This window comes from Lethenteron reissneri, chromosome 26 (assembly GCF_015708825.2).
Source record: "Lethenteron reissneri isolate LAM-NWPU_2019-01 chromosome 26, ASM1570882v1, whole genome shotgun sequence".
NCBI classification, from domain to species: Eukaryota; Metazoa; Chordata; class Hyperoartia; order Petromyzontiformes; family Petromyzontidae; genus Lethenteron; species Lethenteron reissneri.
In genome coordinates this window covers 19,379,449-19,394,587 of record NC_083804.1, presented here as the reverse complement: position 1 = coordinate 19,394,587, position 15,139 = coordinate 19,379,449, and the positions used below count along the sequence as shown (strand labels likewise).

At 49.1% G+C, this 15,139-nt stretch overlaps 1 protein-coding gene across 1 annotated transcript in view; it reads right to left on the bottom strand.

Moving 5' to 3' along the window:
• The window catches only part of LOC133347968 (uncharacterized), a 43,480-nt gene that overhangs the window by 8,484 nt on the left and 19,857 nt on the right, over positions 1–15,139 (bottom strand). The window contains exon 10 of the mRNA XM_061560731.1: positions 14,156–14,335. Coding sequence (XP_061416715.1) covers positions 14,156–14,335 — 180 coding nt within the window. The remainder of the gene's footprint in view (positions 1–14,155; positions 14,336–15,139) is intronic.

Below are 15,139 nucleotides of genomic sequence, written 5' to 3'. Positions count from 1 at the left end.
CAGACTCGAGTCAGATTTGATGACTTCAGACTCGACTTGGACTTGCATACAATGACTTTGTCCCACCGAGGTGGGACTCGAGTCATGTGACTTGGACTCGAGTCAGACTCGAGTCATGAATTTGATGACTTCAGACTCGACTTGGACTTGCATAACAATTACTTTGTCCCACCTCTGAGGTGTGGACTCGAGTCATGTGACTTGGACTCGAGTCAGACTCGAGTCATGAATTTGATGACTTCAGACTCGACTTGGACTTGCATAACAATTACTTTGTCCCACCTCTGGAAACAAGTAATACTATAAAGCAGCGAGATTGTGAATTTAAAGGAATTTGTATTCTTGAGAAGTCTACTGACATGGGACAACGACTGCACGGAAGACACAAGAGCGAGGATGACAAAGGCAAAAGGAGCAAGATTCAATAACTTCTGGAGAAGCGAGAAAATCCGCGATAACGCGAAAGTGAACATCTTAAGAACGGGCGTGTTCAGTACAGCTTTGTATGTCTGCGAGACTTGGACATTGGAAAAGACTGAAAGAGATATTGGCATTAAATGTATTGCTACAGAAGGATACTGCATCTAAGCTGGACCCAAAGAGTGACCAACGTAGATGTAAAAAAAACTACCGGACACAGGCAGTGGTCAAAAGGACACATTTTACGTAGGTAGACAACTAACAAGAACGTTAAAAGTGTGTTGATTGGAAATAAGTAATATTTTAAATACTTTTTTTAAACACGCTTGAATGAAATGTACCCTACTAGTAATGGAAGAACTCCACGACTCCAGGAAGTGGCCCTGAAGCTTGCCATAACGTAAGGGGCCGTAGTGATTTACAGCCAACGCCATTTGAGCGTGGACAATTAGACCCGAGCCGAAACATAACATATAAAAATATGTTTTTTTAAATGATAAAATAGTATTGTCATCAGTATGACATAAGTATACCAAGTTTGCAGTCGATACCACATTGGGAAGTGGGTTAAAATTGAGTTACAAGATTTGAGGATACGACAACGACAACAGCAACAACGACGACAACAACAGACAGAGTGAGTTCAATAAAAGCGTGTACAATAGAAGGAACCCGAAAGAGGGGACGATCTAACAGATAATGGCTTGATGGCACAAGAGATTGCTGTGCTTATTCTGTGCTTCTTGTAGTGAATGGGGCTGGCGACGTGCGGTTTCGAAGCCGCATGCGGCTCTTGAATGACTGCTTTGAGCCGGTAATTATTAAGGGCCGTCTCACGTTCACAGGCATTGTGGCTCTTGAAGTCGAGTTATTTTGTTGATTACCGATTCGAAAACATGTCTCATTGTTATTTGGTTGCCGAGCCCTTGTTGTAGCGGCTTCCAGCGGTTTGCAAGAGTCACACGAACTCATTACAGACAACATGTACGATTGGAAAATTAATTGATCCTCGAACAAGCGATTCGATGCATAATGAGTGCGCGACACGCCTGGTGTTTTTTTTTCAAAACACGTGGCCATATCGATGTCTGCTCACAATTATGAGGAAGTGCCGATTGAAACAACGGAATGGCTCACACACTCACGAATGCAAGCATCTGTCTTCACACCTGTCCAAAGACAAAGCTCCACCGTGTAGCCTGCCACAGACTGTTGGGGCAAGTGCCGTTAGCGAGTACCCAATAAGGCCGGAACGGCGCACAATGGGGTGGGTGGCCCGCACGACTCCCCCAGTGCTGTTTGCGTTCCGAATCAGGTACAGTACTCACTTTAAGGGCTGAGTCGACCTAGGGGAGGCCCAAGACCGATTCACATTTTCGCCACTGTTATTGGTCGAGAGCGGTAATGGGTCTCGGGTCGTCGGGTTAATAGCGCAGTGCGCTCAGCACTCCCTACCGCTTACGCCAGTCAACACGCAACGCACACGAGAACTACAACACGTGGCAGTGACGTCACCACGACGCTTGTGCCAGGCTAGGTGCACTTTGAGGCCACGTGGAGTGGTGGAAGGCTCACTGCTGGCAGGAGGTCACGGGACAGACCCAGATGCAATCGGATTGACTGAGATGACTGGCAGATGCACCGCTTGCGTTCCCCATTGTGCCACGCACCCACTCACACAAACACACTTTACACACAACAGCAAATGTGAAGGCTGGCTCAACAGACGGAGCGCTGGTCTTGGCCTACAGCATCTCCGACCGCCTTTGTCTCTCCTCTGTGTACCATACAAAATCAAATTCCTCGTTTAGCCTTGAGGAGACTTGGGGAAAGTGCTGTTTGCGAGCACCTATGAAGGCGCATAAGGAAGGGGTGGGTGGGAAACACCACATCCGGCCGCCTTTGTCTCCCCAGCGCTGATGTAACATGCACATATATGTAGTATATGCACGTATGTTGAACTTCTTTCGCACTGTACATAGCTCACCGTGATAATCGGAGGTGCTGGGAAATGACAACAAGCTAAACATGAAAGGCAGTTTCAGTTAGTTTTCGATCTAGATTTACAAGCGCACAGCTCCAGTGGCTTCCTAATATCGGACGGAAGAGCGTTCCAGACGGCCGCAGAAGCGCATCTGGAAGTGCGCGATGGTCGATGGTTACACACGCGTGCACACGCGCACGTGCATTATACTTACTGCTATTCACTTGAAGAAATAACGTTAAGCTCTCAATCCGCTTGCAACACGGAAGGATGAGCAACAGAAGCACCAATCCGCAAAAAACGTCTCAAAATTCCAGGCAGTTGTTCTTGAGAGGTGTGGATTGAGCTGGAGACAACAATGTTACCCGGTGGCCACCGCCTCACCTGCCATCCTGCGAGCCACAACTAAATATGTGTACATGGATTCATATTCTTAGGTTTTTTTCGGTAAAGTCAACGTAGGTAAACATTAAAATTAATAAAGTAAATAAATTCACGACGTTCGGAGCAACACAAGCTTCCCGGAAACGTCGTGAATTTTATTTACTTTGTATTTATTTTAATGTATTTGCCTACGTGACTTTACCGGAAAAAAACCTAAGAATATGAATCCTTGCAGTCACGAAAGCTTCAAATCTAGAATGTGTGCATGGGAGTATATCCCAGAGAGCGCGACGGTGGGTCGTGTTATAAACGAGGCGTAAATAGAAACGGTGGGGATTGCACGCCATTCGTCATCGTCAATCTGTCGTTGTGAATGGAAGAAATTATCCGAGCGCTGAAATTTACGACTGTTTTGGCGTGGATAACTCTCTTTGGTTTTACGGGTGACAGAGGACGTACTGCTGAAGCGAATTTATATATTCTTCTTGTTCTTTCGGTAAAGTCACGTAGAGGGAAGTAATAAAAACAATACAAAATAAACACAAATAAAATAATTCTCACGACGTTTTCGGCCACAACACAAGCAGCCGTCCCTCAGGTGAAAGCCAGGTCTGTCGAGGCGACAGAGTCTGAATGAAACAGCACACGAGCTTGGTGCATATATATAAGCTGGGCGCCTTGACAAAGTAATTGTACATATCAAGAGGAATTTAGCATATTTATGGGAAATGCAGGAATGTGATTAGTACTACATATGCATGTGCATTATGCAGGATTAACAGCATCATTGATGCTGTTGATGCTGTTAATCCTGCATAATGCACATGCATATGGTAGTACTAATCACATTCCTGCATTTCCCATAAATATGCTAAATTCCTCTTGATATGCAAATTCCTTTGGTCAAGGCGCCCAGCGTATATATGCTCAAACTCGTGTGCTGTTTCATTCAGACTGTCGCCTCGACAGACCTGGTTTTCACCAGGAGGACAGCTGCTTGCGTTGTGGCCGAAACGTCGTGAGAATTTTATTTTATTATGTTTTATTTTTTTCCCTTCTACGTTACTTCACCGAAAGTACCAAGAAGATGAACCATTGTAGAGTTGCGTAAAGTGAGAGACAGAGAGTGTAGTAACAGTGTAGGGTGTGTGTAATGGTATAAGTGTACAAAGTGTGCGCGTTGTTTCATAGTAAAGAACTGCCTCCAAGAAGGTACGTCTCCAAGTCAGTCACTACAGATATACGGCAATCCTCCCACACTACACACCCATCCTCATAGGTTCCATATGCCAGGGGGTGGCAAAACAAGCCTCGTCTGAATGCATCTTGCGATCATTCTAAAGTCTCGTCTGAATGCATCTGTTATCACCACTTTATGTTGTACTCTGTACAACGCCTTGTGACCTCCGGGTGAAAGGCGCGTTAGAAGTAGAAATTATTATTATATCATTTCCATCTTTTTTTGTATCGGAATCTCTATTCTCTCATCTCACGGCATCTGCCTCTTATCTACGAAAGGCATCTCATTTGATCACATCAACATTTATCTCCTTTTGTCTACACTGTTCATTGACTGCATCTCGTTTTTTTTTGTCTACACATCGCTCATCTCGCCGCATTCATAATAGATCTTGGTCTATGATTCTCTGTCATCTCACTGGAGTTCATTGAAAATTAAGCCCCAAACGTCTTGGCTTTCGGCCTCCACAGGGGACGCGATCTGAAAACTTCCCAGTGCCCCGGCGCGACACAACAAACCCCTAAAAAAAGACTTCAACGTGTTCTCTGTGATGACGTGATTCTATTAAGGTCGTTCCTTCATTTTTGTTAAAGAAACGTATGGTTTTAATTTTTTTGGCATAAATAATATCGACGGCAAAATACTACATAATTAGTAAATTAACCATGGGCACCTCATTTGCCTAGTAAAAATATATAATTGTTGTTTTTACCCTTCTATCTGGCAACAAACTGACACCCTTCTTTACAAGGGAGTCATGTTTGCATAGACCCACAATACCTGCAGTCCATAATGCGAACCAAAAAAACACACAACTCGTGATCATGTGCGCCTTTTTGGCGATCATCTGGTCCAACCCTGTGAGACTAGGCTCTAAGGAAGCTGTCTCGGGTGTAGAACCAATCAACTTCAAGGACATGCACTTTATCAGAGTTATGTATTTTTGTTTGCATTAGTGACATGCAGGTATGTGTGGTCTATGCAAACATGACTCCTTGTAAAAAGGTGTCAGTTTGTTGCCAGATAGAAGGGTAAAAAACCAATTATCAATTATTAAGTTATAATAATAATAATAAAACAATGTACATTTTGGGGGTTTCAAGTGGGGGAGGGGTGGGGGGGGGTAATTGTCCTCCCCCACCCCCATTGGATCCGCTCCTGTGGAGCTCTCAACGGGCACCCACCACCACAGTGCACAACAACAACAATAACAACAACAATAGACGTCACCATGGCGTTTGTGCCAGGCTAGGTGCATCTTGAGGTTATCACGTGTCGAAGGCTCGCTGCTGGCAGGTCAGGGACAGACCCAGGTCCCACGGGTTGACTGAGATGGCTGGACATAGGCACCGCCTGTGCACCCCACTGTGCAACTTCTGCTGCGTTTTAGCCACCCGGCGCTCCGCTCGTTGTTGTGAGCGTCGCTCCTCCGCCCTCCGTTGTTGTTGGAGGGCGACTGCCTCCAACTGCACAGCAGCAGCAGCAGCGTCCTTCACGAGCCTCCTCCACAGAGGCCGATCTTAACAGCGCCACGTCATCCTGTGCCACACACAAAGCGCAGTAGCGAGGCTACCTGTTTGCAAATTTCGTGATCTAGGCTGGGGGACGTCGATAACCATGTGCTTGTGATGATGGAGCGTGCCCTGTACTCGTGAACATACATCAACAAAAATGTCCGTGGGCTGCTGGGACACGTGCTTATTAGTGAAGAGTAACTGCGGACAGCAAGTCAGCTGACGTGAAGATGATAACAATGTTCACACCTACCCCTACAGGCACATACACAAACACTTCAATATACATCACTGCACACCAACCCTATCCCATGCACACACGCACAAGAATACACAGGACTGCATTGCATGCACAACGCATGCAATATCTTGACGTAAGACAAAGATCCCCCCGTATGGTCTTCAACAGACTGTTGCAGACAAGTGCTGTTAGCGAGCACCTATGAAGGCCGCACGGTACACGAGGGGTGTGGTGGCCAGCACCACGACCCGACCGCCTTTGTCTCCCCAGTGCAATGTTACACACCGCACCAGGTACTCATTTGAGGCTGAGTCCGACCTAGGGGAGGGCCCGGGACGCGTTCAGATATCGTCACTGGTGTTGGCCGTGAGCGGGAATCGAACCCGTGTCGCCGGGTTCATAGCGCAGACACGCTAACCGCTACACTACCGCTCCCCACTATATACACACACACACATCCACATAGATACACACAAGTCCCACACACACACGCACAACGACACATTAATAATCACTCCTACGCGACACCCACCAGCACCACTCTCCTCACTCGCTCGTTTGAATTGGCTGCTCCTAATCGCCTCTAAGTCCTTAATGAATGACCACGTGTGGGGGAGGGGGGAGGGGGGCTCTGTGATGTTGACGGACTCTTTGTTCCCTGCGCCGACACCCATCGTGGTTGCACCACTGGGACACGTGGTTCTGAGCGAGCACCTGTCGGGTGCACGTGTATGGGGCCGTCCATAAATGACGTCACGCGATTTTGGACGATTTTTGACCCCCCCCCCCCCCTTCGTCACAAGGGCTCACAAAAGTCAGACCCCCCCTCTCAACTATGACGTCACAAAGCTCTGCCCCCCCCAAAATAAACATGCTTCAAATCGCTTTAAACTATTGTCATTGTAGTGCGTATTTAATGTGGCGCTGCACTCTGATGTTGTAGGAGAACACATTTATTAAAACGTATATTAATTGAGTAGAACGTGTTTGTCTGATATTTATTTAAAGTTGCGCATTTTGAATGTGACGTCATATTTCTCACCCCCTCCCCCAAGGTGCGTGACGTCATTTATGGACGGTCCCCTATGCGTGTGTGGCTAATTACGATGTTGACGTTACATCAATTCGATATCACCAGGCACAACTCGTTTCAGGCTGGGTCGATCTAGGAGGGGAAGCCCTGACCGGATACCGATAAATCGGTCAGGAACTCGCCGTGGATAACAACGGGGAAAGATCTTCTTGGTTATTTCGGTAAAGTCACGTAGAAGGGAAATCATAAAATAATAAAACATAATAAATACAATTCTCACGACGTTTCAACGCAACAGCCGTCCTCAAGTGAAGAACAGGTCTGTCGGAAGACATCCATTCAGACGCTGTCTTTCCGACAGACCTGTTCTTCACCTGAGGACGGCTGCTTGCGTTGTGGCTTGAAACGTCGTGAGAATTGTATTTTATTATGTTTTATTTTTTATTATTGTATTATTTCCCTTCTACGTGACTTTACCGAAAGAATCAAGAAGACGAATCCCTGCTGCAGTCACGAAAGCTTTAAATCGACATTTAACGGGGGAAAGAATTAGTTGATGCTCGGAGGTCACTGTATGCATCTCTGCAATGTTTAGACAATCTCACGAACGCGGCGTGCGGCTCGTGACAGGAACGGCGAGTACGTGGAGAGAACCCACGCACACGTGGGCTAAGGCGCACGGCGCTCCACCGACAGAACTCGTGGTTTGGTTGTCCTCTACATCCGTCTCTCGGTCCAAGCCGATAACACCTTGCCTTATTCCCAAGCACTCGTCCATCCAATTGAGCAACCACGCTCGAAGCCTGCGCAGTTTCCCAGCTCTCACTCTTTGGTTCTTTCGGTAAAGTCACGTAGGTGAAAAAATAAAAAATAGAAATAACTATATTAAATCACCCCGCACAACCAAGAAACTGAATTACTGTAGTAAAAATTACTGTAGTCATTTGTTTGTTTCTTGCTGCGGTTGTCCCACCTGACGACGGAAGTTTGTGTTGCTTCCGAAACGTCGTGATTTAATTTAGTTATTTCTATGTTTTATTATTATTCTTGTTTTTTATGTTTCCACCTCCGTGACTTTACCGAAAGAACCAAAGAGTATGGATCCTTGCAGTCACGATAACTTCAAATCAATAAGTTTCCCAGATCTCACGAAATCGGGCGTTATCGAGCTGATCTACTGGTATGTATACAGTACGTGGTCAGAATACGTTCAAACCCGCCTCCTGACAAGCTGGAACCCTGACGGTTCCCTGGAGCAGTCTCAGAAGACACTCCTACCCCAACTCCAGACACCTCATCGCTTGGAGCTGACGGTGACCTCAAATGTATTTCCATTTCCGAAGGGGTGGTGGTGGGTTGCCCGGTGGCTCACGGGATTCACAATGGCCGCCGTGTGACCCGAGGTCAGAGGGTCGCAACCGGGTACCCGATACCCGTACCCTACCCGATGCCCGGCTACCCGTACCCGGCCAGGTACGGGTACTGGCCGGGTACGGGTACCCGTTTTGCGACCCTGGGTGCGGCCGGGTACGGGTAGGCCGTGAGTCACCGGTGAGTAACCGTTTGTCACTCATTTCGGGTAGGGTACGGGTACGGGTAGCGTAGGGGTACCCGTTCCCGGCGGGTACGGGTACGGGTACCCGTTTGCAACCCTGGTGCGGCCGGGTACGGGTACGGGTAAGGATTCAAAACCCGTTTGCGACCTCTGCCCGAGGTTCGAAACTGGGTTTCATCCAGCCGTGGTGAAGCCTGCATCTCGGCCCCATCGCCGACCACTGCACAATAAGCCACCACATTCAGTTTGCTTTGTCAGCTTCAGCACATTCCACGTCTGAAGATGAAACGTGTAGGTGTGCCACGCGACGAACACTCTTTGCGGGGCATGTCAGATGTGTGAAGGTTTTTTTGCGAGATGTGAGAAGGTTGTGGGAGGTGTGAGAAGGTTGTGGGAGGTTGTGAGAAGGTTGCGCCACCGATCGTGATCGAGAGCCACTCGAAGTGACCTCTGAAGGAGTTCTGTGACATCTCCCAGGGGTCATCATTCTCTCGCACAGGGCGGACGCTCTGATCGCTGCCATCCGGCACCTCCGCATGAATACGTTCGACTCGTAATGCCACATGGCTCAGCTTGCGTAAGTGGACTTCAAATGAGGAGAAACAGCAACAACAAGAACACGAAGAAGGCAGAGGGATATTGGCAGCGCTGCTGCTCCGCGTTCGGCAGGCCTGTGCCGACGAGTTCGCGCCCGGGTCAGGGCTGGTGCACGCGTTGCCCGCAGGCCGAGACAAAGCGGCCTTGTGCGGCGCTCCCCGCTGAGTGACAGTGGGAGCCTCACTCCTGCCTCCTCTCTAATTACCCTCATTATCCCTTCAACCGACGAGTTACCGCTCATTTGCATAACGCGCACGTGGCCTCTCTTGATGACTAACACGCCGTGATCAGCACAAAACGTGGCCGGGCGTGGCGAGATTCAGTAACCGATATCGGCAGAGTATAGCGCTACCATTCACAAGTAATCGGGCGTGGAATGGACGAGTTGTAGCGTGTCTCGTCGCAACTGTTTCGCTGCAGCTCACTCTGCAGGATGGGTGGGGGGATTGTTTAACCATTTGAAGGAGTGGCCCAGGACGGGTTCAGATACCACTTGCCCCACTTACGTTGGTTAGCCTGAACGCATGCCGCCCTAACGATAGCGCAGCGTTACTAAACGTTCGCGCCACAGATCCGCCCGTAGAATCGATAATAAAAAAACACATTCCTCCTGCGATGGAGCTGGTAGGAACGTTGGGTTGCTCGGTCAATGGCCAGGGTCAACGGCGGCGTGGTGTATTCCCGCAAATATGCCCGACTGTGAGGACGGGCACAAGCCGGCGTGAGTAGGTTAAACGTTGAGTTTTATAAGGGCACCACGGGGTGACCAGGCCCTCTCCACCCAGGCCCACCCCACCCAGCCACCACCCTCCTCACCCAGCCCCTACCCCACCCTCCCCATCCCCACCCAGCCCCTCCCCACCCCAGCCCCTCCCCACCCTCCCCCTCCCCACCCAGCCCCTCCGCACTCAGCCCCTCCCCTCCCCACCCCACCCTCCCCACCCAGCCCCTCCGCACTCAGCCCCCCCCTCCCTCCCACCCAGTCCCTCCCCACCCAGCCCTTCCCTGCACAACGGACACAATAATCCCCTGTGGGCTGGTGTAACCAGGAGGTTCCTACCAGTAGTATCATCATCACTGCTATGTCCACAAGAGTAGACTGTGAGTGTTGTTGCATCCCGACAGCTGGGGGCGCGCTGGAGCACTTCATAGAGAGCAGCACCACGCACCTGTGCTCATGCAGGATTTACACACCGCACCAGATGCCGGAGGTCGCAAACGGGGTTTGATTCATTACCCGTACCCGTACTCGGCCGCACCAGGGTCGCAAAACGGGTACCCGTACCCGGCCGGGTACGGGTACGGGTACCCGTACGCTACCCGTACCCTACCCGAAATGAGTGACAAACGGTTACTCACCAGTGACTCACGGCCTACCCGTACCCGTACCCGGCCGCACCCAGGGTCGCAAACGGGTACCCGTACCCGTACCTGGCCGGGTACGGGTAGCCGGGTATCGGGTAGGGTACGGTATCGGGTACCCGGTTGCGACCTCTGCCAGATGCCCATTTGGGCCCGAGTAAATGTGTGTAATCTCTGGCATGTGTCGTGGCGTCGATATGTAAACTGTATAGTGTTGTGCATAGATAACTCTATAATGGTGTGAATTAATAGAATCCAAGCTGATGTGAATCAGTGCAATCCGCAGTGGTGTGGAGATATAATACGAAATACAACCTGCGAACTGATTCTTGTTGCTTGTGCGTCATCACGAAGTCTGCACTCGTCTTCTTCTGCTGCTATTCGGTGAGATGTCAACTTAAACTAAACTTTATTTTCCACTCACCAGGTAAGGTCCCACTGGACTATACAGCTCTTATTCAGAAGCGACCTGGCCACAAATGATAGTTTCAACGAAGGCGCGTAACATGTGCAGATATATAGCAGGCGAAATTCTCTAAACCCGTGTTGATTCTAAATAGGGAGGGGAAACCCAGAGGACCCAGAGAAAAATCCACGCGACTAAAGGTAAAGAGACACGCAAACTCCAAATATACAGGCGCCAGGTTTGGGATCGAACCCACGATAACTCCTTGCATACCAGCCCATCGTGGCGCCCAGATCCACTCGTCTTCGGACAGCAAAACAGAGTTGTTCATTTGCAGCCATGGTGGTCTCGAACAGTCTTATCGTGACACAATCAGTGCTTTTTAAGATCAGACTATTACTGGTAGGAACCTCCTGGTTACACCAGCCCACAGGGGATTATTGTGTCCGTCGTGCAGGGAGGGGCTGGGTGGGGAGGGAGGGGCTGGGTGGGGGAGGGGAGGGTGGGGAGGGGCTGGGTGGGGAGGGTGGGGTTGGGTGGGGAGGGGATGGTGGGGAGGGGCTGGGTGGGGAGGGGCTGGGTGGGGAGGGTGGGGAGGGGCTGGGTGGGGGGTGAGAGGGGTGGGGCTGGGTGGGAGGGGTGGGGCTGGGTGGGGAGGGGCTGGTCACCCCGTGGTGCCCTTATAAAACTCAACGTTTAACCTACTCACGCCGGCTTGTGCCCGCCCTCACAGTCGGGCATATTTGCGGAATACACCACGCCGCCGTTGACCCTGGCCATTGACCGAGCAACCCAACGTTCCTACCAGCTCCCTCCGCAGGAATGTGTAACGTTGACGATGCAAGCATCGAATTGTGTTGCAATTATTTATTTTCAATTTGCATACGTTGTATGTAAGTGTTCAGGTGACAACTTTAGAGATCGTTCGGGGGTTCAATAATTCGACCCTGAGGAGGGATCCATGTCTTTGACGGTACTCCGATATCCATCAGCGGCTCCCAGCCACGGTGCATAGTGTCTGCAGTGAAACAGCGTTACTGCCCCCTACAGATATTTTTGGTCAAATACCTGCCAGTTGTACCGCATTCATTGTGATGCGCCAGATAATCACTCGTTCGAAATGGTGATTCCCCACGTCTCTGTATAATCCACGAACCCCACCTCACACTAGCCGTTAGTATGAAAAATAAGAATATGTTTTACCCTATCTGGCAATAAAACAGGTGTTCTCTGGTCTGACACTGGTGAGAAAATGCCATAAAGTAGACCGTATGTGGTGTAGGGCAATCAGTTTCAAACACAATGCATATATTATCAGAGCATGTTTGTTTGCATGTTTGCCACAAGTACGTGTGGTTAATGCGGACCCGATTCCTTGCAAAATTGATCTATTTGGTGTTTAAACATCTTAACACCGGTTTCATTGCCGGAAAGGGTAATCCCGATTCTTATTTTTCATAGTAGCAGCGGGGTTGTTTAAATAATACATTTACTTCACCACCACACATCAAAGTCCTTCAACCAGATTAAATAAAGGGTAATACATGTTTGTGCTCACACACACTCACGCCCTCCGCTGAAGTTCTTTAATCAAGGAATCATGAATTTGGTTAAAGGACCACGGATCAAGAGCTAGTGCATTCTTACTCTTTGGTTCTTTCGGTATGGATTCCTGCAGTCACGAAAGCTTCAAATCAAGATTGACTCATGAATCCTGTTTGGCACTCGCCAGATAATGTAAAGGCCATTCATCTATAAGATGTGATTGCACTGGTGGCTCACTTGGTTACAGGACAGTGTTCAAAGGGTAATGCATCTCAATGGACCGTTGCCTCGTGAAGGAACCTCAATTGACACATTGAGCCTCTGGCGCGCACTGGGCTGAAGGACGCTGAGAGCCTGAAGTCACATTTGACTTCCGAAACTATCAGAAGTATTTTCATAATTTGATGAATCCGATAAACGCATTGCATAATTTATTTTGTGTTATAATCATTGATATTTATATTATGCATACAGCGCATATTTATATGCATACATTCCATTATATATTCATTTTCAGGCATAATTTAAAAACAAAGAAAATAATAACTCTAGTTTACAATCAATTATTAATTCATTGTCTAGTACTTCTATTTAATAAGTGCTGCTTTTTGTCAGTTTAGTCAAAACCATGCATTGAATGTCACCTCTCGTCCCCCCCCCGCCCCCCGCTTGAATCCCAGAGCCCACTGCTGCAGTGTTGGCCATCATGAGCCACATTCTCCAACCCAGGGGCGACTTCACAGACACCAATTCCCACACTTCAGCCCAAGACACCTCACACGTGGCACAGCGCCAGGCTGCTACCTTGCCCTGCACCACCAACTCCTGCTCACCGTACTCTGTCTACGTTTGGCCAGCCCTACCTCTACCTTCGTGCGATCCTCGCCGTTGCCCTGACCCTGGCCCTTTGCATTAGCCTAACCCTGCACCAATCCATAATTTTAACTCTCATACCTCCTCAATCCCCGAACTCTGCCTCATCGCTGTCCCTTGTCTCTGATCCTAGCCTGACCGCTGATCTTAGCCCTCTAGCCGTGGCATTGACCTTGCCAAAGGGTATTGCGTGACTGTTTGACAAGCGGGGGGGCTACATGAAGTCTCAACGGGGGGAAAGGGGGCATGAGAGGCAGGGGAATGGAATCCAGGGGATGGGGATTGATGGCGACGCCTCACAAGGTACGTACTGTATGGGTATTGCGTGACTGTTTGACAAGCGGGGGGGCTACATGAAGTCTCAACGGGGGGAAAGGGGGCATGAGAGGCAGGGGAATGGAATCCAGGGGATGGGGATTGATGGCGACGCCTCACAAGGTACGTACTGTATGGAAACGTCAGCGTCTTGCGTCTAGAGGCGCCGTAGCTCACGGGGTAGGACAAGAGGCCGCTTGGTTAAATCCTCGCTTGAGAAACGCCCTTTTGTGACGTTAATAATTTATAACGCATTTGCGATATGCTGTATGCGTTATTTGGTTGGTAAAAAGTTACATTTAAGAACAAACACTTTTTTACGATTAAATCAGGTCCATTTGCTTCTAATACCATGTCCACAGGGGATTTTAGAGTTGAAACGATGAAATCCACCGTTCGTCCCCTGACTCTGACCCCATTGCGATGTTGCCTGTGGCCTTGTCCCTTCCCCCAGCCGTGCCTCCTCTCCATTCCTATTGTTGACTCCTTCTCCTGTCCCTAGCCCTGCCCTTGAGGCCGGCCCCTGCCCTGAGCTGTGTTCCTCCCTCCCCATGAGCAGCCAGCTCCCTGTGCGAGCCTCTCAACCTCATCCCTCTCCTCTCGCCTCAGCACTTCCCTTGCCCTCACCCACGTTCTTCTTCCGTGAGCGTGCCCTCAAGTCACGTTGCACCTCCCCCCCTCCTAGCCCTGCCCCTTAGCCATGCCCTGCGTGTATGGGGGCAGCACGTTGTCGCGGTAGCTCATGGCGTAGGGCAGGTTTCCCGCGGGGCTGTAGAATGCGACGGCCACGAACATGCCTCGCCCGTCGCACGCAAGCCCCACGCCCAGATCGAGGGAGCTGCGCCACACCAGCTGGGAGAAGTTGCCTGGGGTCACGGGTCAAGGGGTCACAGAGCAAAGGGGTCACAAGGATACTCGCTCTAAGGTCACAGACCATAGTTTGCTTGTGTTAAGGGTGAAGGTCATGAATTTGAGTCACAGGTCACAGAAGGGGTCGCGAATGGCAGAACATGGATCGTAGTTGCGACATCACGCATGAGGATCACGAGTCAGAAGTTAAGCAACAGCTGATTACTTGAATGCAAATCTTTAGTTTAGGAGTTGAGTTAAGGAAATACACCTTTCCAGCCAAAGCATGAAATTAACATTTGGGGGCATTATAAAAAAAAATAAAGAAAACAACCATAGTTAGTTTTGTTGTCTACCTTCAAAAAGAGAGATTAAACATTTTTTTTGTTGACAATTTCCATCCCAAGAAGTAAACCATTGGCCATATTGTAAAATAGCCTTTCGTTACCAACACGACGCATATGACCTCATCCAGCCAATTACTGAGCTGTTCTGACTACAAACGATTGTGTACAAATTTTGCTGTGATTTCAGATCCCAAAGAAACTTTATTTCTCCAGTTTTAAATCCACTCAGCCTCTTTTTTGGGAGAAAAAAAAGCCCAAGAATGAGTTCAGTGGCCCAACAGCGCGCAAATTTGTTGCGAAACAGAAGCAACAAAGTTGCAGTTTTTAACATGGGAAGTTCCACAAGATTTGAAGACGGCAACACATGTGCGTGCAACTTAAGCTTTAAGATCAAATGCTGATGGTCAAGGTGATAGTGATGGGTAAAGTGATAGATGAGGCTTAGTCACCAAAGGGTAGTCCTAAAGAATGTTG